The sequence below is a fragment of the Bufo gargarizans genome, chromosome 8 (assembly GCF_014858855.1).
Source record: "Bufo gargarizans isolate SCDJY-AF-19 chromosome 8, ASM1485885v1, whole genome shotgun sequence".
In the NCBI taxonomy this organism is placed as follows: Eukaryota; Metazoa; Chordata; class Amphibia; order Anura; family Bufonidae; genus Bufo; species Bufo gargarizans.
In genome coordinates, this window is record NC_058087.1 from 67667597 (window position 1) to 67694702 (window position 27106).

Consider the following 27106-nt stretch of genomic DNA (forward strand, 5'->3'; position numbering starts at 1 on the left):
GTGTAGTGTAGTGGTGTTTGGTGCTACTTACAGAGCTACCTGTGTCCTCTGGTGGTCGATCCAAGCAAAAGGGACCACCAGAGGACCAGGTAGAAGGTATATCAGACGCTGTTAACAAAACAGCGTCTGATATACCTTTCAAGGGTTATAAAAAAATAAATAAAATAATTGCATCTACAGCCTGCCAGCGAATTATCGCCGCTGGCAGGCTGTAGGTGAGCTAGTATACCTCCTGTTCCTGTGAACGCGCGCTCCTGTGTGCGCACGGTCACAGGAAATCACGCGCCGGCGCGTCAAAGAGGAATGAATCGACCGCCTCCGGACCGCAATCCTGCGTTAGGCGGTCCGGAGGCAGTTAATGGACCTGACTGTGTGTGTGTGTATATACACACTCACCTAAAGAACACCTGTTCTATTTCTCATTAATGTGATTATCTAGTCAACCAATCACATGGCAGTTGCTTGAATGCATGTAGGGTTGTGGTCCTGGTCAAGACAATCTCCTGAACTTCTAACTGAATGTCAGAATGGGAAAGAAAGGTGATTTAAGCAATTTTGAGCGTGGCATGGTTAATGGTGCCAGACGGGCCGGTCTGAGTATTTCACAATCTGCTCAGTTACTGGGATTTTCACGCACAACCATTTCTAGGGTTTACAAAGAATGGTGTGAAAAGGGAAAAACATCCAGTATGCGGCCGTCCTGTGGGCGAAAATGCCTTGTTGATGCTAGAGGTCAGAGGAGAATGGGCCGACTGATTCAAGCTGATAGAAGAGCAACGTTGACTGAAATAACCACTCGTTACAACCGAGGTATGCAGCAAAGCATTTGTGAAGCCACAGCACGCTTAACCTTGAGGCTTGGGCTAGAAACAGCAGAAGACCCCACCGGGTACCACTCATCTCCACTACAAATAGGAAAAAGAGGCTACAATTTGCACGAGCTCACCAAAATTAAACTGTTGAAGACTGGAAAAATGTTGCCTGGTCTGACGAGTCTCGATTTCTGTTGAAACATTCAAATGGTAGAGTCCGAATTTGGCGTAAACAGAATGAGAACATGTATCCATCATGCCTTGTTACCACTGTGCAGGCTGGTGGTGGTGGTGTAATGGTGTGGGGGATGCTTTCTGGGCACACTTTAGGCCCCTTAGTGCCAATTGGCAATCGTTTAAATGCCATGGGCTACCTGAGCATTGTTTCTGACCATGTCCATCCCTTCATGACCACCATGTACCCATCCTCTGATGGCTACTTCCAGCAGGATAATGCACCATGTAACAAAGCTGGAATCATTGCAAATTGGTTTCTTGAACATGACAATGAGTAGAGTTGAGCGAACACCTGAATGTTCAGGTTCGAGAAGTTCGGCCGAACTTCCCGGAAATGTTCGGGTTCGGGATCCGAACCCGATCCGAACTTCGTCCCGAACCCAAACCCCATTGAAGTCAATGGGGACCCGAACTTTTCGGTACTAAAAAGGCTGTAAAACAGCCCAGGAAAGGGCTAGAGGGCTGCAAAAGGCAGCAACATGTAGGTAAATCCCCTGCAAACAAATGTGGATAGGGAAATTAATTAAAATAAAAATTAAATAAATAAAAATTAACCAAAATCAATTGGAGAGAGGTCCCATAGCAGAGAATCTGGCTTCACGTCACCCACCACTGGAACAGTCCATTCTCAGATATTTAGGCCCCGGCACCCAGGCAGAGGAGAGAGGTCCCGTAACAGAGAATCTGGCTTCATGTCAGCAGAGAATCAGTCTGCATGTCATAGCAGAGAATCAGGCTTCACGTCAGCCACCACTGGAACAGTCCATTGTCATAAATTTAGGCCAAGCACCCAGGCAGAGGAGAGAGGTCCCGTAACAGACAATCTGGCTTCATGTCAGCAGAGAATCAGTCTTCATGTCATAGCAGAGAATCAGGCTTCACGTCAGCCACCACTGCAACAGTCCATTGTCATAAATTTAGGCCCAGCACCCAGGCAGAGGAGAGAGGTCCCGTAACAGACAATCTGGCTTCATGTCAGCAGAGAATCAGTCTTCATGTCATAGCAGAGAATCAGGGTTCACGTCAGCCACCAGTGCAACAGTCCATTGGCATATATTTAGGCCCAGCACCCAGGCAGAGGAGAGAGGTCCCGTAACAGACAATCTGGCTTCATGTCAGCAGAGAATCAGTCTTCATGTCATAGCAGAGAATCAGGCTTCACGTCAGCCACCACTGGAACAGTCCATTGGCATATATTTAGGCCCCGGCACCCAGACAGAGGAGAGGTTCATTCAACTTTGGGTAGCCTCGCAATATAATGGTAAAATGAAAATAAAAATAGGATTGAATGAGGAAGTGCCCTGGAGTACAATAATATATGGTTAAGGGGAGGTAGTTAATGTCTAATCTGCACAAGGGACGGACAGGTCCTGTGGGATCCATGCCTGGTTCATTTTTATGAACGTCAGCTTGTCCACATTGGCTGTAGACAGGCGGCTGCGTTTGTCTGTAATGACGCCCCCTGCCGTGCTGAATACACGTTCAGACAAAACGCTGGCCGCCGGGCAGGCCAGCACCTCCAAGGCATAAAAGGCTAGCTCTGGCCACGTGGACAATTTAGAGACCCAGAAGTTGAATGGGGCCGAACCATCAGTCAGTACGTGGAGGGGTGTGCACAAGTACTGTTCCACCATGTTAGTGAAATGTTGCCTCCTGCTAACACGTTGCGTATCAGGTGGTGGTGCAGTTAGCTGTGGCGTGTTGACAAAAGTTTTCCACATCTCTGCCATGCTAACCCTGCCCTCAGAGGAGCTGGCCGTGACACAGCTGCCTTGGCGACCTCTTGCTCCTCCTCTGCCTTGGCCTTGGGCTTCCACTTGTTCCCCTGTGACATTTGGGAATGCTCTCAGTAGCGCGTCTACCAACGTGCGCTTGTACTCGCGCATCTTCCTATCACGCTCCAGTGCAGGAAGTAAGGTGGGCACATTGTCTTTGTAGCGTGGATCCAGCAGGGTGGCAACCCAGTAGTCCGCACACGTTAAAATGTGGGCAACTCTGCTGTCGTTGCGCAGGCACTGCAGCATGTAGTCGCTCATGTGTGCCAGGCTGCCCAGGGGTAAGGACAAGCTGTCCTCTGTGGGAGGCGTATCGTCATCGTCCTGCCTTTCCCCCCAGCCACGCACCAGTGATGGGCCCGAGCTGCGTTGGATGCCACCCCGCTGTGACCATGCTTCATCCTCATCCTCCTCCACCTCCTCCTCATCCTCGTCCTCCAGTAGTGGGCCCTGGCTGGCCACATTTGTACCTGGCCTCTGCTGTTGCAAAAAACCTCCCTCTGAGTCACTTCGAAGAGACTGGCCTGAAAGTGCTAAAAATGACCCCTCTTCCTCCTCCTCCTCCTCCTGGGCCACCTCCTCTTCCATCATCGCCCTAAGTGTTTTCTCAAGGAGACATAGAAGTGGTATTGTAACGCTGATAACGGCGTCATCGCCACTGGCCATGTTGGTGGAGTACTCGAAACAGCGCAACAGGGCACACAGGTCTCGCATGGAGGCCCAGTCATTGGTGGTGAAGTAGTGCTGTTCCGCAGTGCGACTGACCCGTGCGTGCTGCAGCTGAAACTCCACTATGGCCTGCTGCTGCTCGCACAGTTTGTCCAGCATGTGCAAGGTGGAGTTCCACCTGGTGGGCACGTCGCATATGAGGCGGTGAGCGGGAAGGCCGAAGTTACGCTGTAGCGCAGACAGGCGAGCAGCGGCAGGATGTGAACGCCGGAAGCGCGAACAGACGGCCCGCACTTTATGCAGCAGCTCTGACATGTCGGGGTAGTTGTGAATGAACTTCTGCACCACCAAATTCAGCACATGCGCCAGGCAAGGGATGTGCGTCAAACTGGCTAGTCCCAGAGCTGCAACGAGATTTCGCCCATTATCGCACACCACCAGGCCGGGCTTGAGGCTCACCGGCAGCAACCACTCGTCGGTCTGTTGTTCTATACCCCGCCACAACTCCTGTGCGGTGTGGGGCCTGTCCCCCAAACATATGAGTTTCAGAATGGCCTGCTGACGTTTACCCCGGGCTGTGCTGAAGTTGGTGGTGAAGGTGTGTGGCTGACTGGATGAGCAGGTGGAAGAAGAGGAGGAGGAAGCCGAGAAGGAGGAGGTGGCAACAGGAGGCAAAGAATGTTGCCCTGCGATCCTTGGCGGCGGAAGGACGTGCGCCAAACAGCTCTCCGCCTGGGGCCCAGCTGCCACTACATTTACCCAGTGTGCAGTTAGGGAGATATAGCGTCCCTGGCCGTGCTTACTGGTCCACGTATCTGTGGTTAGGTGGACCTTGCTACAGATGGCGTTGCACAGTGCACACTTGATTTTATCGGATACTTGGTTGTGCAGGGAAGGCACGGCTCTCTTGGAGAAGTAGTGGCGGCTGGGAACAACATACTGTGGGACAGCAAGTGACATGAGCTGTTTAAAGCTGTCTGTGTCCACCAGCCTAAATGACAGCATTTCATAGGCCAGTAGTTTAGAAATGCTGGCATTCAGGGCCAGGGATCGAGGGTGGCTAGGTGGGAATTTACGCTTTCTCTCAAATGTTTGTGAGATGGAGAGCTGAACGCTGCCGTGTGACATGGTTGAGACGCTTGGTGACGGAGGTGGTGTTGGTGGTACATCCCCTGTTTGCTGGGCGGCAGGTCCCAACGTTCCTCCAGAGGCGGAAGAAGAGGCCGAGGCGGCAGCAGCAGAAGAGGCCGAGGCGGCAGCAGCAGAAGAGGTAGCAGGGGGAGCCTGAGCGACTTCCTTGTTTTTAAGGTGTTTACTCCACTGCAGTTCATGCTTTGCATGCAGGTGCCTGGTCATGCAGGTTGTGCTAAGGTTCAGAACGTTAATGCCTCGCTTCAGGCTCTGATGGCACAGCGTGCAAACCACTCGGGTCTTGTCGTCAGCACATTGTTTGAAGAAGTGCCATGCCAGGGAACTCCTTGAAGCTGCCTTTGGGGTGCTCGGTCCCAGATGGCGGCGGTCAGTAGCAGGCGGAGTCTCTTGGCGGCGGGTGTTCTGCTTTTGCCCACTGCTCCCTCTTTTGCTACGCTGTTGGCTCGGTCTCACCACTGCCTCTTTCTCCGAACTGTGAAAGTCAGTGGCACGACCTTCATTCCATGTGGGGTCTAGGACCTCATCGTCCCCTGCATCGTCTTCCACCCAGTCTTGATCCCTGACCTCCTGTTCAGTCTGCACACTGCAGAAAGACGCAGCAGTTGGCACCTGTGTTTCGTCATCATCAGAGACATGCTGAGGTGGTATTCCCATGTCCTCATCATCAGGAAACATAAGTGGTTGTGCGTCAGTGCAGTCTATGTCTTCCACCGCTGGGGAAGGGCTAGGTGGATACCCTTGGGAAACCCTGCCAGCAGAGTCTTCAAACAGCATAAGAGACTGCTGCATAACTTGAGGCTGAGACAGTTTCCCTGGTATGCATGGGGGTGATGTGACAGACTGATGGGGTTGGTTTTCAGGCGCCATCTGTGCGCTTTCTGCAGAAGACTGGGTGGGAGATAATGTGAACGTGCTGGATCCACTGTCGGCCACCCAATTGACTAATGCCTGTACCTGCTCAGGCCTTACCATCCTTAGAACGGCATTGGGCCCCACCATATATCGCTGTAAATTCTGGCGGCTACTGGGACCTGAGGTAGTTGGTACACTAGGACGTGTGGATGTGGCAGAACGGCCACGTCCTCTCCCAGCACCAGAGGGTCCACTAACACCACCACGACCATGACCACGTCCGCGTCCCTTAATAGATGTTTTCCTCATTGTTATCGTTCACCACAACAACAAAAATATTATTTGGCCCAATGTATTGTATTCAAATTCAGCTGAATATAAATTTGAGGCCTAGTATTTAGGCGCTGGGTGACCGGTATAGATTTACTGACAGAATTAAACTTGGAAATGCACAGTAGCGTGTGTGTGTGTGAAGTTATTCTGAATGACCCTATGTGCACCTTGAATATTATATACCCTTTTAGGGATAGATTTCAAATAGCTCTGATATAGCAGAAACCACTAAATTATGAAATTGCTAAATTGGGAATTGTATTTCAACCCAGAACAAAAAATGTGCTTTGACTGACACTAAATAACTTGCCCAGCCAGAACAGTACAGCGGTAACGACAGATTTAGCGGGATATAAATTTGAGGCCTAGTATTTAGGCGCTGGGTGACCGGTATGGATTTACTGACAGAATTAAACTTGGAAATGCACAGTAGCGTGTGTGTGAAGTTATTCTGAATGACCCTATGTGCACCTTGAATATTATATACCCTTTTAGGGATAGATTTCAAATAGCTCTGATATAGCAGAAACCACTAAATTATGAAATTGCTAAATTGGGAATTGTATTTCAACCCAGAACAAAAAATGTGCTTTGACGGACACTAAATAACTTGCCCAGCCAGAACAGTACAGCGGTAACGACAGATTTAGCGGGATATAAATTTGAGGCCTAGTATTTAGGCGCTGGGTGACCGGTATGGATTTACTGACAGAATTAGACTGGGATATGGCCAAAAAATAACCACACTATTGCTGGTTAAATGCACTTTGTGTGACAGCTTGACCAACCACACTACTGAGGGTTAAATGCACTTGGTGACGGGCGCAGCTTGCCCCTGATGTAGTATATGGCCAAAAAATAAACAGACTATTGCTGGTTAAATGCACTTGGTGTGACAGCTTCACCCTGATGTAGGCTTTAGCCAAAAAACAACCACACCATTGAGGGTTAAATGCACTTGGTCGCAGCTTGTGGTGGCGCACCACAAGACACAAAATGGCCGCCGATCACCCCAGAAAAAAGTGACTGACAAACAGTCTGGGCAGCCTAAAAACAGTGAGCAATTGAATTTCAGCAGCTCAATGATGCACAGCTGAAGATCGATCGATTAATCAAGTCCTTTGGAGGAGTTAATCTGCCTAATCTCGCCCTACTGTCGCAGCCGCAACCTCTCCCTACGCTAATCAGAGCAGAGTGACGGGCGGCGCTATGTGACTCCAGCTTAAATAGAGGCTGGGTCACATGGTGCTCTGGCCAATCACAGCCATGCCAATAGTAGGCATGGCTGTGACGGCCTCTTGGGGCAAGTAGTATGACGCTTGTTGATTGGCTGCTTTGCAGCCTTTCAAAAAGCGCCAAGAAAGCGTCACAAAAGCACCAAGAAAGCGACGAACACCGAACCCGAACTTTTACGAAAATGTCCGGGTTCGGGTCTGTGTCACGGACACCCCAAAATTCGGTACGAACCCGAACTATACAGTTCGAGTTCGCTCATCCCTAACAATGAGTTCACTGTACTAAAATGGCCAACACAGTCACCAGATCTCAACCCAATAGAGCATCTTTGGGATGTGGTGAAACGGGAGCTTCTTGCCCTGGATGTGCATCCCTCAAATCTCCATCAACTGCAAGATGCTATCCTATCAATATGGGCCAACATTTCTAAAGAATGCTATCAGCACCTTGTTGAATCAATGCCACGTAGAATTAAGGCAGTTCTGAAGGCAAAAGGGGGTCCAACACCGTATTAGTATGGTGTTCCTAATAATTCTTTAGGTGAGTGTGTATAATTAGATAGATATAGATATATAGATAGATAGATAGATATATCTATCTATCTAAGTCATCCATAATACAAATGCTTATCCCACCATTTTTTGGTATGTGATTTCAATCATGTATTACTATTATTATTTTGTTACTTGAATCAAGTCGTTCCTCAATCCAAACACTCGAAATACTTAAGTTATCCCTCTTCTCCCACCATTTTTCTGTTATTTTAACCATTATTATTATCATTTTTATGTTTATTTCGCTACTCGAATCCTATCCTTTCTCAATACAAATACTTGAATGATCCTTTCTCCCACCATTTTTTATGTCATTTTAATCATTATCATTTTTATTCGCTATTCAAATTATGTACCATGTACTACAAACGCATTCGGGTGCCCTAGGGGCTATACCTTTTAAGCTATATGCCCCTAGCACTGTCCATTGTATGCCTACTTATGTACTATATTTACTCATGTTATCTTTTACGTATTTCAATTTACTGTAAAAATATTCTAACCTTTATTTATTGAACACATTTTATTCTTTACTATCATTCATTATATTTCCTTTTCATATATATTTTCTTCTTCACCCTCTATTGCTTTACGTCACTTTTTACCAATATTGTGTGTGTTTTTTTAGATTTGAGAAAGTACATTCACTCCGAAACGCGTTGTCGCTCTGTACCAATCCAAGATTCTATATACTTCTACTGAGGTAGTGTATTTGCACCAAGAGGTATCATATTTGTGCACTATCCCAGTACAGTCTCCGTATTGCATTCCTGACAATCTGCTGATTGCTAGCAGACGAGAATGGTGCATTTACATGGAGCGATCTCCTCCAGAGTATGGGGAGCACTGATCGCTAATGCCATCGCTCTTCAACCATACTGTCTCGTTGTTTCCCGGCAGCCGATCGTGTTTACACAGCACGACCTGCAACTGGGAATCAATTATCTTTTGTGCTGCACAAAAGATCAATTTCCCGATGAACGAGCAGCAATCTGTGGTGCATTTACACCGCAAGATCATCGCTAACTAACGTTACTAGTAACGCTTGTTAGCGATAATCTGTTCAATCGTCAGCCCATGTAAAGGGCTCTTTTACTCTGCATGAAGGATTGAATAAAATAAAAAAACTGTCAGGAATCAAAAAGATTTACTTTGTACTGTCACCTTGGCTAACCACGCACAAAAGCAAATTATTACCCATCAATACCAGAACTTATGACTTCTAAAAGAATACTCTTGAAAGAATATTAGCAACCTAGATGTATTGTAGCACAAAGACGTCCTAATTGATCATGATTTTTGGAACAATTCAGGGAGGAATTTCGGATCATGTTAAATCCAGCAACTTCAGTCCTCCTCAGCCATTTCCTTAAGCCCTGCTCTAATGATTTACTGTGTATATTCAGCATCTGCTCCTAATTATATACATTTTATTATCAAATAAGTCAACGCCCAACAGAGAATTTTGTAGTCTGGTGGGCTACGTTATACAGCTATTTTTAATTTGGATCAATATATTAACTCGGGATGAGTGAATCAACTTTGAATGCTTCATCCAAAGTCAATTCGCAAAAATCTTCATTTGAATAATGTATGGTACAGTATTAGATTGTATTGGCTGAGATGAGCCGAAGTTATTACTTTGCAAAGTCTCGCGAGACTTCGGGTAATAACTTTGAAAATTAAATTTCTACTAGGTGGTACCATGGAACCGAACCAGAGTTCGGTAGCAAGGTTTTTTACAGTAGAAATTAATTTTCAAAGTTATTACCCGTAGTCTTGCAAAACTTTGCGAAGTAATAACTTCAGCTCATCGGAGCCAATACATTCTAATACTGTACGGAGTGCTTGCTCCGTACAGTATCTTAACTAAGTTTTATACTTCATCCAAAGTTGATTTGCTCATCCCTAATATTTACGTTCTATAGTCTTTTATAGCATTAAAGGGGTTTTCGGAGATTTTTATACTGATGACATGATCAGTATCTCTCTGCTTCGCCTAGGCCAAGTGACGACACGTTCATCGATCACATGGCCCAGGAGCAGCTCAGTCCTGTTCAAGTGAATGGGGCAGAGCTGTAATAACAAGCACAGTCTCTATACAATTTACGGCGCTGTGCTTGGTAAGCTGCTATAATTTAGCGCTGCTCCTCAAAACATCTGATCTGCAGGGATCCCAGGTGTGACCCCTTCACCAATCAGATACTGATGACCTATCCAGAGGAAGGTCAATAATAATAAAAAATTAAAAAAACAAACACCTTTTAAAGACTAAGGAAAGGAGGAGTTACACATGGGGTAATAAAAACCACAAAAAGGATCAGAAGCAGACTGGAAAGGTTAGTCACCTGGGACACCAAACACATTGAATAGCCCTAAAACCCTAAAACAAAAACAGGTAATACCGACCAGTGTGGCTCTGGGTATTTTTCCAACCCCTTCTAATGATGGCAATGGATACCATATATATTAGTATTACTCATCAATGGGTCTTGTTTTTGGAATATATGACACATCAACTGTGGTTCTTTTTTCCTGTATATGTATGCCGCTGCTACTGGTTTTTAAATGTCTGATATGTAATCAAATATTTATTCAGATTGATTATATGCTCATCTTTGTTTTGGTGTGGTGAATTTGATTTAGTTATACACATCAATTACTTTGTTGGGGGCTAGTGTATTATTTTGGGGTAGATTTCCAACGTTGCAGATGTGGTCTTGTCAAACTTGGGGGAAACTCCATGGCAAAACCCACTGTACAACATTTGGATTTTGCTGCACATTTTTGGGGCTTATCTCAGCCCCAAAAAACTTCCACTACGTGTATTGTGTTTTTTGGTTGTTAGTGAAAGGGTTAAGGGTATATGGAAGGGAATAAGTCAAGTACCTGGTATCTTTTGGTTACTCAACATTTCAGGCTTCAGCTCTGTCTGCTGCTCCAATCCTTGGTCCACAACTTATAGCTGAATCCAGGGATCCTACCATACAGACAACCAGGAATGTGTGTGTGGTCCCTAACATTCAGAAGGATGGTCAGGCTTAGTCCGCATTCACATGGCAGTTTCCAGAACCAATTAAAGTCTATGGGGCTATATTATTATTATTTTTGACTGCCAGTGAATAGCTGGGGTCCAAAAAAAGGACATTTCCTATTTTTGGCAGTTTTCATGGCTAGACGGACTCCACTGAAATCAATGGTCCAGTTTTTAACAGCCATTTAGACAGGGATGCAACAGTCAGCCATTAAAAAAAAAGGGGGCCTTTTAGGGGTTATAATAAAAACTCATCTCATCCACTGGCACGTGAGGGAACACTGCACTGGAAGCAGCAAGACCTGATGTACACAGCATGGTGACCTCAGGTTCTGCTGCCTCTAGCAGCCAGTCTTAATAGCCCATATAGCTGGCGGTAGATCTGCCAGAGTTATGAAGGGGCCTCTACATAACTTTGGCACATCCAATGCCAGTCTAAATGCAAGACAGCTTCCTAGCTGGCTTACATTTAGACCATTTTCTACACCTAAAACTTGCATGGAAAATGCTGAATGAGATGGGCCTGCTGGCCCGTTCCCTTTCTCGCCCACACCATACCCACTTTTTTAGACCTGGCTTGAGTGGGGAAAGTTTGTGGTACAAATAACCTTTGCGACAGAAATACGCATATTTCTGGATAGTAAATGACCCCCCAACATGTATATATTCTGTGCAAATACAGTGCTTGTCTGGCCTTTGGCAGAACTATGCAGCCATAGTGGTTCCGTTTGTGCTGAACTGCTACCTATATTGTGTGCAGGGGGTCAGTTTGGCTCCATGGTGTGGAGGATCTCCAGTGGTGGGCCCTATTTTTTATGGTTTGACACAAAAATCCTACTGGACATTTACCAGGACATATCAATAAGTTCACAATACAATTAACTGTGGGTCTGCATGGGATCTGTATTGACGGTAAGTGAGCCATCAGAATCACTTCCTATGGTGGGCCAAAAGATCCAATGATGAATTATAAGTGGACTAGTTGTCAATGGCAACCAATCAGGTCACTATTCATTTTCTAAGGTGCCTCTGAAAAATAAAGGGTTGAATGTACCTGATTGCAATGGTACCTAATCTGCTTGTCCTCTGCACTAGCTGGACACCTCTTCGACACTGGCTAGCTATAGACTCATGGATCTCCCACTATCTTCTAATATACACATCAAAAGTAAGCTAACTTAGTTTAATTTTTGATCCCAGACCTAGGAGTAGAGATGAATTAATCAGATTCATATAGTACAAATTTATTAAATTACTTTCCTAAATTTGCTAATTGGTTGCCCAATGGATCACAGAATTTACAAAATGAAATATTTCCTTCAACTCTCAGTAGGAGCGCAGGGTTCTCCTGTACGTTAGACCTGAAGTCTTGCATGCATTTGGCTAAGAACTTGCAGTTCATGGACATTAAATAACATTTGTAGTTTTAAGATTTATTCAATAATGCAAATAGTCAAATCCAATACAATTAGGTCTTACATACGTTGGGCAGAAGGGTTTCTTTGTACTCAAACCAAGAACAACTGATGCAAGCAATATCAAATGGACTTATTTCTACCTTGATCCAACTCTCAAATGTAAAGCACATGGAGAGCGTTCATCTCATACATATTTCACTGGATTCAGCATACGGCAATCCTTGTCAACAGCAGCCAGATGTTTTTGACAATACACATTACTGAAATTCCAGTGCACTTCATTAGAGTTTACCCGATGTAGCCTGTCTTTTAATATAAGTTGACATATTGTTTATCCCTTGGCCTGGAACTTCTTTAGATTCTTCAGTTAGATTTCAGGTCTGGGTGAACTGTGCAGCACTGTCGGAGGTTAGCTAGGACCCTCCTGCTCTGCCTTCATTCGTTTCATTAGGTGCTCAGTCACAGCAGATAGTGGGTTGGCCTTGTAGGAAGGGCTTTTGACCACCTCCTGAAAACGAGAAATTTCTTCTTCTCTATAACAGATATAAAAAAAAAACTGTTATATACTTCCCCTTTTTGCAATCATGCATCATGTGGCACCCAAGCAACGAGTGGGGCCTTTGACAAAACCTACCATCTCCTGCAGTCATGGACACAATAAGGCACTTGACAATTATGTATAAAGCCATAAATACTGAAGGTGTCTGTATATACATTATATAAACATAATACCAACTATATAATAGATAAGTAGGCTAGAACAAAACTGAAATATAATGTTGGGTGCAAGTTTCAGAATGGACGGACCCCAAACCTTTGAGTCTGTGGCACAAAATCCAGGGAGAAGAAGCAGCGGCACTCCAATTTATCTTCGAATGTACAAGCAATATTTTATTTCCCTCAGTGCAACCACTTCCAATGTGGGATTGAAACATTGCCAGCACATAGGGTGAATAAACTATCCCCTTGATACTATTCTCAAATTATATCATCATACTGCCATACAGTATTAAAGTAGCCCTCGAAAAGCAACCAAAAGTGGCCTCATATTGTAGGGGAGTCCAACACAAGTAGGTGGGCCCAGCACTACTATAGTGCTTTATATTTAACATTACCCCGGCAGAATCAAATACCACAATGCAGCAAAAAATACTACACCAAAAGAACCAAATCCCACAGTTCAGCGCGATACAGTGCCCCAGCAGAACCAAATACCACAGTACAGCACAAAATACTGCCCAGAAGCTGGCCCTCTTAGGTAGATGTTCTCCATTCTCATCTTCTCTATTCTGCCCAGACGACCATGACAACTTCTGGCAATTCAGTTGAATTTAGGAAGGCACCTGTGGCTCCCGCCTAGTACATGACCTTATTTAACATTGGGGGCATCAGATCTTTATATACCTGGCTCAAGAACGGGGGCTCAGGCAGCCCCCTGGTCATCTGCCCACCGGGAGTTTTCCCTGTAGGGTCTATGGCCAGTTGGTCCCTGTATACTGGCAATTTTCCCATTTGGTACCAAATTAGTGTAGTGTAACCATCTCTAGGTTCATTCTGTGCTTGATATTGCCGATGGTGTAGCACAGATTAAAGAGGTTCTCAGGAAATTATTTAAAATGGCGACCAGCAACCTGTCTTAGAATGTGAGCAGGACTGGTTGCTTCCACTTGCAGAGCTGCCTAGGAGAAGGTCTACAAATACCAACATACAATGTCTATATAGTCAAGATGTAAACTGTAACATCTCTGCTGGGCCATGACCGTGAAGGTTTACATGCTCTACTCTCAGATTTCCCCTTGAAGGCTCAGTGGCCTCTAGGAAATGAGGGCCCTGGGCATTTCCCCAGTCTGCCACCCTCTAAAACTTTCTGATGGCAACTGTAAGTAAAATCAATGCATTTCTATGGTTTGTTATTCTTAATACTTACATGGTTGTAAATCCATGGTCAGTTAAATACAATCGTTTCAAATCTACAAATGTGATTATGCACCAGTGGTTTTAAGTGACATGCCTCCTGCACAGTAAAATTTAATGCTTCTATATATCTTATTAAGTGCTTAGCTATTTAGTTTCAACTGTACATTCACAGGGTCATATTTATAATTAAAAGGTTAACCTTTAATTTATATTCATGACCAAACCTCGGGATATGTCATCAATATCAGATCATCGAGGGGATTAACACCTGGGACTCCTGCCGATCAGCTGTGACGTCACCGTACATCGATCACATGGCCTAGCTGCACTTCCGTTCCATTCAAGTCAATGGGGCTGAGCTGCAACGCCAAGCACAGCTGCTATATGATATAGGGCACTGTGCTTGGTAAGCATGCAGGAGGGCCATCGTGCTCACCAGAGCACCGCAGCTTCCTCAAACAGATGACACAGCAGGGGTGCTGGGACCCCACCAAGTGATATTGATGACCTTTCCCATGGACAGGACATCGATATTTTATCTCCCAGATTACTGTGCGTTTGTGACTGTTTAACCGCCACTTGCTGCAGGGCTATGACAATCTCCTCCATAGTTTTCATGTTGCAAGGTTTCCTAACTGTGTCAGAGCCTAGCAATGAAAGAGAGCAGAAGCCACGGTAAGAGAACTTTCACAGGTACATGAAGTGTTAATCATTCACAGTTCTGAGATTTGGTACATCAGTTCTCCACTCTTGGCAGCTGTGCCAACTCTCTCTGCACATCAACTGTTATGTCTGAGAAGTGGATATAGCTCCCCAGGGTCTGGAATCAAAACGTTAGTAGAAACTGGAGGCCGACAGCCAAGGCAAATGATGTATAGTCCGAAGTGAGCTGCACCGAAATAGAGGGGACGTGACTCATGGTATGTTTTATATGCTAATGTTATCAAAACTAAATCATAGGGAGCAATTAACGGGCTGCAAGTATGGTAGCCAAGGAGAAGACCAGGAAATGGAGGATACCCACTATTAACAAAACACTTAAGATAAAGCATGTTAATTGGCCATGGAAGAAAAGAGATGCCCACATGCTTATGGCTATCCACTTTTTCAAACGCATCCTCAGAGAAGGATGTAGAACACCAATTTTAGGGGTATTCAGGAGTCTCCATGAGAATAGGGTAGGGTCATTACACACAGAACAGCACAATGGCTCAGTGGTTAGCACTGGTTCATTGAAGAGCTGGGGTCCTAGGAACATCTGCATGGTGTTTGCATGTTCTTCCTGTGTTTAAATGGGTTTCTTCTGGGTACCACGGTTTTCTTCCACACTCCAAAGACATGCCAATAGGGAATCTAGATTCTGAGCTCCATGGGGGACAGTGAGTAATGAAAATGTCTGTAAAGCGCTGCGGAATAAGTTGGTCTTATATAAATTAGGGATGCACCGGGTATAGAAGCCTTGATACTTTTATGCCCAGTTTGTTTCAATTGTTTGTTTTTTAATACTAAGCTGCGCTACTGAGAACATGGCGCGAGCACAACGAGGCGCAGGCCATGTTCTCATCAGCGGCCACACATGGAGAAGGAGGGAGAATGTTACTCCCTTTCTAATGTGACACGGCCAGCCACTGCCACCCATAAAAAAGCTGAGAGGAAGTGTTAGGGAGGAAAAATTATTCTGCTTCCTATTTGTGATAAGGATCATCACCGGGCCTGAAGTTCAAGCCTGTCCGACAGTGTTGGTTCAGAGTCTGGTCTCTTCCATAAGTTAGGTTGTTAGTGTGCACTGTTCAACAAACCGGTGTCATAGAGCTGGAGACTTACAGTTAATGTAAGCCAGCCTGAAATAAAGGAAGGCATAGACTAGAGGAACACTAGGGTTAATGTGACTCATTAAGCCCAATGTTGCCAACTTGCCATATGTGAGATAAATGATGATGGGGTCACTTATTATTAAGGTGAGGCGCATGGTGTTCTGAGTTTAATACCTCCATGTGCCTCACATTAATAGTAAGTGGCTCCATATCTCCTCACATAATGGGCAACATGGGGTTAATGTGAGGTACATGGGGAAGTTATTTACTATTAATATGAGGAACATGGAGGTTGTAATTGAAGCACCAGAAGTTGAATGGAAGAAGCTACCAGCTCCATTCACTACACAATGGACAGAGATGTGCAGTTTTCGCATTGACTTTTGGTGCTGGAGCGTCAAAGTGACAGCAGATATGTGTGGGCATAGGGTGTGGGACCCCCGTTGATCTGATATTCATGGCCTATTCTGAGGAAAAGCCATCAATGTCAAAACCCTGGAATACCCCTTAAATAGATGTGGATTTATGGCAAACTTTCCCCTACGGCGAACAGGGCAGCTAAGCTATCCAATTTAAAGGGGTTTTACCACCTCAAAGTGATGCTTGTTCCAATGATACTATGTGACTTGCTGGGATCCCCAGTGATCCTGAGAGTGAAGGGGGATAGTGTTAAGTCCCCCTTCAATGTTTTCCTTTGCACAGCAGCGCTCCTGAGCACCTGAAAAACTGTGACGCCAAAGCTTCACTACAGCTTCAATGCTACCGCTTCATTCTCAGAATTAACGGGAGACTGCATATAGACCCCTTAGCAACTGGAAAGCTTTGACATGTCCTAGTATGGAGCCACCAATTGGTGATCCCATTGTAATCAACAAGAAATCACAACGCAGTTCCTGAAGTTTAAAGGGCATCTGTCATCAGCAGATTTATACCTATGAAACTGGCTGATCTGTTAAATGTGCGCTTGGCAGCTGAAGGCATCTGTGTTGGTCCCATGTTAAAAGTGCCCATATTGCTGAGAAAAATTGAATTATAAAAATTAATATATGCAAATGAGCCTCTAGAAGCAACAGAGGGGTTGCCATTACTCCTAGAGCAGAGTTTCTCAACTCCGGTCCTTGGGACCCACCTACCAGTCATGTTTTCAGGATTTCCCTAGTATTGAGCAGGTGATATAATTATTGTCCATGCATCACAACTTACCACAAGTGTTCATTCTGGGGGATATTCCCAAATCCTGACCGGTAGGTGGGTCTCTAGGACCGGAGTTCAGAAACCCTGTCCTAGAAGCTCTGTTCTCTTTGCAGCTGCCGCTCCCTCTTCTGTCAAAGTGTAGAGGGCGCCGCAGTAGCAGAGAGAGCTGAGCCTCTAGATCAGTGATGGTGAACCTCTTAGAGACGAGTGCCCAAACTGCAACCCAAATCCCACTTATTTATCGCAAAGTGCCAACACGGCAATTTACCTGAACACCAATATGATATATCTTCCATGTACTTTATCATTTAGCTATAATAACCTGCCTACATTCAATGTGCTGCCTGTGCTGTTCATAGCATGTCCTGCACTATTGAATGGCAGGCAAATTCTAAGGCATATTGGTACACCATAGACTTTCTCCAGGGTGCGGGTGCCCACAGAGAGGGCTCTGAGTGCCGCCTCTGGCACCCGTGCCATAGGTTCGCCATCACTGCTCCAGATGTACCGGCAACACCTCCGTTGCTCCTCATTTGCTCCATCATTTTTCCAAGCAATGTGGGCACATATGTACATGGGACCAACACATATCTTCAGCTGCCAAGTGCACATGTAACAGTTACAAATCTGCTGACAGATGCCCTTTAAGTTCTCATCTGTGCTGCACATAGACACAACCCTACTTCTGGATATACATCACAGCTCACCTGGACCAACTATGTAGACCGCATATTTTTAATTTCATGCACCTCTTTTTCTGTGAAATATGAAATCCAAGTAAAACAGACTTTCTAAGTAGAGTTAAGAAAACGAATAACTATAGCCATATTTGGCAGTCTCTACCCCTAGAACATGACGTATTAGAGAAGAATAATATTCTCTGTATGTTTAGTGATGTCTACTGGTTAAGCAGGAGGTTTCCAGGCCGGCAATAAATCCTCAACATGTCAGACGCCTGCCAGCCAGTTCATCCTGCACTTTTGCTTGCCTCCAATAGAATAAAATACATTATGAGTGTGGGCAGCAGACACACACATACACACGACTATCTGATGTGTAGGAGGCCTCGCAACTTGGATTCTGTCAGGAATAAGGACCACCCTAACACTAGCTATCATAATGTTTGCTATGATAATCTATGTTTTATGGTTATGTGTTGTGGTGTAACATGTAACATGATTCACATATTATATATATATATATATATATATATATATATATATATATATATATATATATACACACACACACACACACACACACACACAGTATGTATTTATGTATTTGTGTTGCCAGGCCAGCAGCCATTGATGAATTGGTTTAAGGCTGCATATAGGCCGAGATGTCTGCCTCATACCTGGGAAAACAGCAGCCTGCCCCCCGCGGGGTAGTTAGCACAGAGATGCTAACCAGGATGGGCCCATTTGCTGTTCACACTCGGGACATGGGACAGCAGACTCTCCGGTGCCTTGTGTCAGCATGGGGACTTCCTAACCAGAGCACAAACCGTAATCGGTAATCCTTCATAACGGATGTCCCCAAAACCTAGCTCATCATCTCTGATATGATGGGGGCATTGCATGGACACCAGACATGGCATATCAAAAAAGGATCTCATCTTCCGAGTGGCCTGGACGTGTAGCGTTTGATATGCTAGGACTCGGAACGATGAGATATGAATTATGAAGAAGGGCTAGGGTCTGCATCTTCACCAGGGCAACTGGGAAACTATCTTTTTAATATTTTCATACTTGTTCCCTAGTTGGCCAGGGGCCCGGCTGCATGGGTAATGAAGCCCGGCCAGAGGGGCTGAGTCAGAGGTGGGAGTCAGAATCCCCCTCAGGCCTGCCCCTGGAGGAAAGGCATAAAAATGCAATCCCTGGATATTTGGGTGTCACAAAGTGGGAGATCCGATCAAATTGGTTTGTGCACCATTACTCTGCCCAAATCTCCTGGGAGGAGAGGACTTTTACCACACAAATGTTAAGCATTAGAACTTTGTTTTCTCCTTTTTATTTTACAATTGTTTGCCACTTCTGTATGTCTCTTGTTAATAATTTTTTGTAAGCAAGAACTGTCTATTTTTTATACATTAAACCTAAAAGTTTGATGGTTTGTCTTGTAACCTTAAGAACCTGTTAGCGCCATGAAGAGTCTGTGTGCAGTCTGAGGCTGTATGTTGTTTTTCCGTGAGGCTTGCTATCGTGGGGGTGTCTGCTTGCGATTGGAACACTCAGGGGTGTCCTGTCGACCTTATAACTGAGGGGTGGTGGCAGTGAAAGTTTCGTGTTAGGGTGTGGGTGTGCTTGCAGGCTTAAGGTGGCGATTTATGCTCAAGTTACGGCCCGGCGTAACAGCGTGTGAGGGCGTGAGGTGAATCGGCCTGAAGAGCTTGGGTAACCCTTGTCACGTGACACGGTGGGCCGGCCTGGTCCCCTGTACGTGACAGATTCCAACTGCCCATTTTGTTCTTGGGGACAAGCCACTGCAAGATGTTTCTGGTAGCAGCTTTTAACTACATTCACACAATGAAATGGCCATGTGACTGACTTCTTTTTAAAAGCCGTCGCACACTATTGTTTTGTAGTCTATGGGGTAATTCACACACATTTTTTCGGCAGCCCATGAATAACGTTTATCAAAAATAGGACATGTTCTGTTATGTCCATATGTCCATTTTCACAGAGTAAGAGCCCCCATACAATTGAAGGGGGCCATTTTTTATGTCGGGCATTGAAGATGGACCATTCTGCCGTTTTTAACAGCCATTTTTTTCAATGTCATGTGAATGTTGCCTTACTCTTCTCCTAGTTTCGGACAGATATATGCATGGCAGTCGTGCATGTTTATGATGGGGTTGGGAGAAAAAGTAGTAAGCCAAACCAGCGTTTGGCCAACAGTTACCTAATGTGTAGGGGCCAGCCTTAGCCAAGTACCACCTACTCCAACAATCAAAGTACCTTCAGACCTATGACCCATCAAACTGTACTGCTCCTACTACAAAGCACAGCATGAAGTTCATGCAAGTACCTGATAGAGAGACTCCAAAATCAGACCCCCAAGCTCCATCAGCCTCAGATCAGACCCCCATTAGACCACAGACCAGAAGTAAAACAAATAAAAAAAATAAAAAAACTTTCCTCTATTGTCCCTGCTCCCTGGTCTTCTTCCAGACTGTGCTGCACTGTGACCTGACGTCACACAGCGTCAGGTCATAGTGCGAGCCTACGTCCTGATGCTGTATGCTGTCAGGACACAGTAGGGCCCGGAAGAAGACTGGGGGGGGGGGGGAAAGCGGTCATTAGCATTTGGACTGTAGAACGCACTGCAACTTTTCCTTCACTTTTGGGGGGCAAAGTGAGTCTTATAGTATGAAAAATATAGTATTTCAAAGAACCAACAAGTCTGTTATCATACACAGTCATGGCTAGGAATATAATAGACCTTTTTCTCATCTCAAATAACCCCTTTAATACAGGTTTCCCTAGAGGTCCTTGGTAATATAGGAGTGAATACTTGAAGTCCAGTTTGTTCCCCTACCCAGGTTAGTTACACACTAGCGCTAAACAGTTCTGGAAGGTTCTCCGGTAGAGGAAAAGCAAGCTGGAGTTAATCGCATCCAGCATAGCCGGATACTACCTTTCTGGAACAAAGCACATTCACTATAATGGGACCCAGCGGGGAACCGGCCTGTTTATGGCATTAGTGCCAGGATTTGGCCAGACATTAAAAAAACACGTTGCTTGCAGCTGTATTTGTCTGCTCAAATCTGGTCACTAATGCCGTAAACAGGTTAGATCCCCGCTGGGTCCCATAGTCAATGGGGCCGGGCAGTGTTGTGGCAGTTTCCGGCAGTGCCTGATGCGATGAGCTCTGGAAGGCTGTTCCTCTACCAGAAGTGTTTAACGCCAGTGGTAAACTATAGCCTAACAATCAATTTAAAAACTGCATCAGCCACGTGCCACTGTGGTACTGCTGCTCACCCATGTAAAAGGGGTTGGCTGGACTAAAAGCAGAAACCCAATGGGCAGAACCTGCGATTAAAAGAACAAAAACTCAATCACCTGTTCACAGTCCCACCCACTTCTGCTCCCTGATGTGCTGTTCCAGAACATGTGACATACGAGACTAGCGATTGGCTGCAGCAGTCACGGGACCAAGCCACTTCCAATCTCGCAGGGAGCCAAAACAAGCTAAGATTACCAAGTTCAATAAGTTGAGCAATAAGAACAAACGTCCCCAATTCTCAATGCTTTCACATATAAACATTACTTGTGCTTTGGAGATTTTGTAGTAGTCCCAGATAACAAGGTGCGGGCATATTTGGATGCATTCGGTTTGGGAAAAGCTTTTCTGATCTGCCAGGACATGGGGCAAGATCCCAGCTTTGGCAGTAAAAATACTGCATAGTCATAGGAGGCTGCGCACATAATGAAGAAAGCTTTCTGTGCCAGTAGGTGACATACTGTACATGCTGCATGTAAGAACACATACACAGATGAACTGAGGCTTCCATGAATTATCACTTAGGGCAGGCTAGCTTTCTCAATCACAAGACAGGAAGTAAGTGAAACAAATAGGCCAATACTTTATGCCTTTTAATTCCTTGGAGAAAGGTTTGTAAGCCCTACGGACGCTAAATTATTAATAAGATCCACTACTAAATATCCAATGTTTCTGGTTGTGCCAACATTTAAACTAATCCCCCATCTACAAGATGGGAAATAAGTGATCAGTCGGTTTCTGACAGCTGGGACCCCCGCTCATCACAAGAACGTACAATGGCAGAGAACCAGAGATAGCAAACTACCGTACTTGGCTATCATGAAATTAATGCAGTGCTGCGCACTTGCTCCACTGCCAATTCCGTCATACAAGGGGGACACAGGACCCCTGTCCTTGTGATAAGTGGAGGTCCCAGCCACTTACAGTATACATTTAAAGCTTGGTAAAGCTCTATAAAGGAGTTTTACAATATTAATATAATGATGGCCTATGCTCAGGATAGGTCATCAATTTCAGACTGTGAGGGTCCAACAACCAGCAACCGCTCTGATCAGCTATGCTGGACACCTGCCGGCATTGGAAACTATACAGTGGAAGGGAGAGTCTGTCTACCGGGAGTTTCTGGCATTGATGTACACCGCTAGTCAGCTCCAATTCACTTAAATGAGAGCTAAGCTGCAGTACCCTGCCACGGCCATTACACAGTAGACAGTCTTCTTGCTTCCAGCCAGAGCTGGACTGGCCATATACCCTTCAGGGAAATTTCCCATTGGGCTGTTGCCCAGCGGGAACCCTGAGCCCTTCTCGTGGCCACTGGGCCAGGTCTATAAGGATCTGATGCTCTCAGCCTTAATTATTTAGGAGCATCAGGTAATTATGCATCTGGGCAGCAGCGAAAGGTGCCCTCCTGAATTCAACTGTAACACCATCTTCAGTATGATCATAGGGTAGTATTTTATGCTGCACTGTGGTATTTTGTTTTGCTGGGGCGGTATTTTGTGCTGCACTATGGTATTGCTGGCCCCGCCTTCTGTTAATTTGCACTCGCCTACAACTCGGGGGCACTTAGTTTTTTTTTTAAATCCAGGGCCACTTTAAGTTCCCACTCGCCCCCGATTCCAGCCCTGTACACTGTATAGTTTCCTGCAACGCCTGCTGTCGGACACAGCTGAGTTTTAAAGGGGTTGTCTCGCTTCAGTAAGTTGCATTTATCATGTAGCGAAAGTTAATACAAAACCCTTACTAATGTATTGTTGTTGTCCATATTGCTTCCTTTGCTGGCTGGATTCATTTTTCCATCACATTATACACTGCTCGTTTCCATGGTTATGACCACCCTGCAATCCATCAGTGGTGGTCGTGCTTGCACACTATAGGAAAAAGCATCAGCCTCTTTGGTGGCCAGGACAATGGGAGCGCACATAGTCTAGTGCTTTTTCCTATAGCGTTCAAGCACGACCACCACTGATGGACTGCAGGGTGGTCTGTAACCAAGAAAACAAGCAGTGTATAATGTGATAGAAAAATGAATCCAGTCAGCAAAGGAAGCAATATGGATAATAACAATATAATAGTAAGTGGCTTGTATTCACTTTTTCTACATGATAAATGCCACTTACTGAAGTGAGACAACACCTTTAAGGAGAGGCCATCAATATCTACGCCATAGAAAACCCCTTAAGGACTGTAGGAAAAATTAAAGAGAATAATTGCTGGATTTATTACTAAACTCTGCAGACATAAATGGCTTTCTGATACATCAAAACAGCTGATCGGCAGGGGGTCCCGGGTATCAGACTTCCACCGATCAGATACTGAGGATAGGTCATCAGTAAAAAAAAAAAAAAAAAAAAAAAAAAATCCTGGAAAACCTTTTTAATTTCTTAATTTTCAGTACTTACATAATTTTGCGTTTCTGTCCAGGCCTCATCTTGCTGTAATCAGTTGGCTCTGGCTTCTTCTTCCTTACAGCCCTGAATGCAGAGGAACAGTAAAGAGATTTCATGAGATCATCATGTAATTACATATAACAGACACAAATGCCATCAGGAGCCCTGAGGAATAGAGCTCTCCCATGCCTGCATAATAGGAAGACATCCGCTGACTAAACAACACTGAGAAAAGAAACACACACTGTATGAGTAACTTTCTGGGTATAGGGGGGGGCGACTACTATCCTCCTGCACTGGAACCTTGAAATATTGTACAAAGCTCCTTAAGTATTTATTACCGTTTTGGCAAATGAAGATTAGGACTCTCACATTATGCCGAGGATAAGGCCCATTACTGGGGACAAACGTTTGCGCAATTGCTCATTCCCGATAACTCGTCCGTGTGAAAGTGCTGCCAATTACTCGACAAATCACATTTGTTTGGTGGGTGATGGCATCTTTCATGCGGCACCTAAAAATACTCGATTGTTGGTAGTACATTGCACGAGATGTGCTGCTGACAGCATGAAAAAGTGAAAGGAGGAAGAATAATTGTAAGCACAATTGTTTGTCCCCCTTTCACTTTAAATTGCCCATGTGAAAGGCTCCTTAAAAGGAGTTTTCCTACGAAAAATATTCTGCAGTTTTCAAACCAACACCTGAATCTGAACACTTTTGTAACTGCATGTAATTAAAAATTTAGTATAACCGTTAAGTTAATCAATAAAATGCATCTGTATAGCGCCACCTGCTGTTTGTTCTTCCTCTTATTTCTGTGTCCACCGTGCTGAGGTGGATGCAGATGCCCAGTTCCATCCTTCAACTGCCTCCTGAGTTGTGATAAGGACAGAGCTGCAGCAAAGTCATTAACAATCATCACCTATCCACGATTTGGTAGAAGCCCAACCTCTAGGAAACCTGGTTGTTCACAATAGCAGGGGGACTGAGCTGCTTTCAGCGTTGGACCCCACCTACCAAGAAGGGATAGAATATTTTAACCAAATGCCATTCACCATGATGGTGGGAACATTATTTAACCCTGCCAAGGAAGTTTGAAATGTGCTATAACTGTAAATGCATGGCTAGAATCTTAGGAACATAGTTTACACCTTGGTATCATGTCAAAGCCAAATTGTAGCTTTCAAATGACACCAGGCTTAATATTCTAGGGGCAATATCAGGGAGCAGCACTCATTTGAGGTCAGAGAGGGCAGTATGAATAGCTCGTCTCTCTAGAAGGCCCCATGCACATGACCATATTTTCTATCTCATCTGGATTGGATGTGGACCCAGTCATTTCATTGGTGCCGCCAAAAGTTCAGAGGCCCGAAAAAAAAATAAAAAAAAATACATGTCCTATTCGTGTCCGTTTTGCAGACAAGAATAGGCATTTGTTATAGTACAGTAGTTGTGGAAGGGACAAATGTGAGACGCACATGGCCGGTATCTGTACTTTGCAGATCTGTGGTTTGCAGACCGCTAAAACGGATAGGCCCCTTAAGGGATGGGATAAGTTGCATGTGACATCAGGAAGCAAGAGCACAGCCTGTTATTGTCATCATCCCCCTCAACAGTGAGCGAAGGAGAGGACATATCAAACTCTGTTTGAGTCAGACATTTATGCGGTCTTACAAAATGTTACACTTTGATATAAAATTGCATAAACGTGCCCATAAATGTATTGGGTGGTGACCTACAGCTTCCCACTACAGCAATAAGGTATGTTACAGGTACGTCACACAACTATTGAATGAATGAACCTATGATCTTTGAATACACATACACTGTACGCCACAAAATATGAAAGAGTGAATATTATAATACATACATAAATTCTTTGCATGAACTGCCAGTCACACATTGTACTGGTCATTTAAAGCAGAAATTTTGTGAATAAAAACTGAAAATGATGCACTGAACATAAAGCTCAGGCAATGACTCTAAAGTAAATATATAAAGATACTAAATTCATAAGAAGTCGGGCTGACTTCTGCATTGTAAAGCCCTTCAAACATCTGGAAGAATGCTTATCCAATGAGATCAATATACATGACTCCCACATGCTACAGGATACATTTTTGGTACCCTGGATTTGCTGTTTAGGAGTCATGCCCAATCCTACTGTATAGGATTGATTTTCTGGGGTAAGCAGGTCATCGGTATGGTTTCATCTCCAAAGTGAATAGAAGTAAACAGCATCTTGGAATGCAGACATTTTTCTTCTAAGCACATCATAGGAATGGTCAAGCGAACAGATTGATCAAATCCAAATTAGCACAACCTTTTCCTTAAAGGGCTTAGGGTACTTTCACACTTGCGTTTTTCTTTTCCGGCATAGAGTTCCATCCTAGGGGCTCTATACCGGAAAATAACTGATCATTTTTATCCCTGTGCATTCTGAATGGAGAGCATTCTGTTTAGGATACATCAGGTCATCTTCAGTTCAGTCTTTTTGACTGAACAGGCAAAAGATAAAACCGCAGCATGCTACGGTTTTATCTCCGGCCCAAAAAGACTTGCCTGAATGTGTCGGATCCATCCTTCCGGTCGGTGTATGCGCAGAGCGGTAAAAATGCAAAAATAAAAACCGTATCAGTATCCTGATCAGTCTTAAAATGCAATCAGTTTGCAGGCGTTTTGCCTGCCGGATTCCTTTGCGGCAAGTGTGAAAGTAGCCTTATCTGATCCTTTAAAACTGATGGTCTATGCTTAGATTGGTGGGTAGAGTGACTCTTGGAGGCTCGCATCACCACCAACCCGGACGATCAGCTGCTTGAAGGGGCTGCCTGTTTAACAGGCTAGCTCCATACTTTAAGAAGTACCTGGAAATACAGTCAAGTGAAGGGGACCGCACTGTATTGCCAGTCACAGCTGCCATTAAAAGTGGCCTGCTATGTTAGGGTATTTAGGGTACAGTGTAGGGTCAGGGGGTCATTTTCCCTACCCGTCCTATGCCTATTTACCAATTATCTCAACATATTTGTTGTCTTATTCCCACCATAGCACCACTGTCTGCACCCTTTTCAGTTTAATGTTTATGATTATTTTTGCTCCCCTACCTAATTTTAATATATCTCTTTAATAAAAGTAATGCTTTAGCTTTTTCTGTGATGGACCTAAGGCCAAATTTACACATCCGCTATATGGTCAGTTATTTCCATCAGTTATTGTGAGCCAAAACCAGCTGTGGGTCAAAGACACAGAACAGGTGCAGATCTTTCCCTTATCTCTGAGTAGACTTCACTACTGGTTTTGGCTCACAACAACTGATGGATTAAGTGACCAAATAACTGCGCCCAATTGCCTGATTCTTTTGGACTGTGATAAGAGACCACTAATGCTACATTTAGACGCTGAAAGGAGCAGCCGATTGTCAGGAAGGAAACGTTCCTTTCCAACAATCAGCTGCTCGTTAAGTGGAGGTGAAGCGTTGTATTTACATGCAGCCATCTCCTCCACAGTATGAGGAGTAACGGCGGCTGCTGCTGCTGCTTGTACCCATACAAAATCATGGTTCCTGGGCAGCAGAATGTTGCCTAAGAACCACGATTGAGGTGTCCATACCTCAGATCATTTCACCTGATGAACGAGTGTTTCGTTCATCCATCAGGGGATATGCAGCACCTTTACACAGGCAAACTATCGGTAATGAGCAATTCAAACATCGGGCCG

At 44.7% G+C, this 27106-nt stretch overlaps 1 protein-coding gene across 1 annotated transcript in view; it reads right to left on the reverse strand.

Moving 5' to 3' along the window:
* Window positions 1–11877: 11877 nt before the first annotated feature.
* SLX9 (SLX9 ribosome biogenesis factor) overlaps window positions 11878–27106 on the reverse strand; it is a 156053-nt gene continuing 140824 nt past the window's right edge. The window contains exons 5-6 of the mRNA XM_044302935.1: window positions 23405–23476; window positions 11878–12605 (exon numbers count right to left, since the gene is read on the reverse strand). Of these exons, the coding sequence (XP_044158870.1) occupies window positions 12482–12605; window positions 23405–23476 (196 nt within the window). The 3' untranslated portion in view covers window positions 11878–12481. The remainder of the gene's footprint in view (window positions 12606–23404; window positions 23477–27106) is intronic.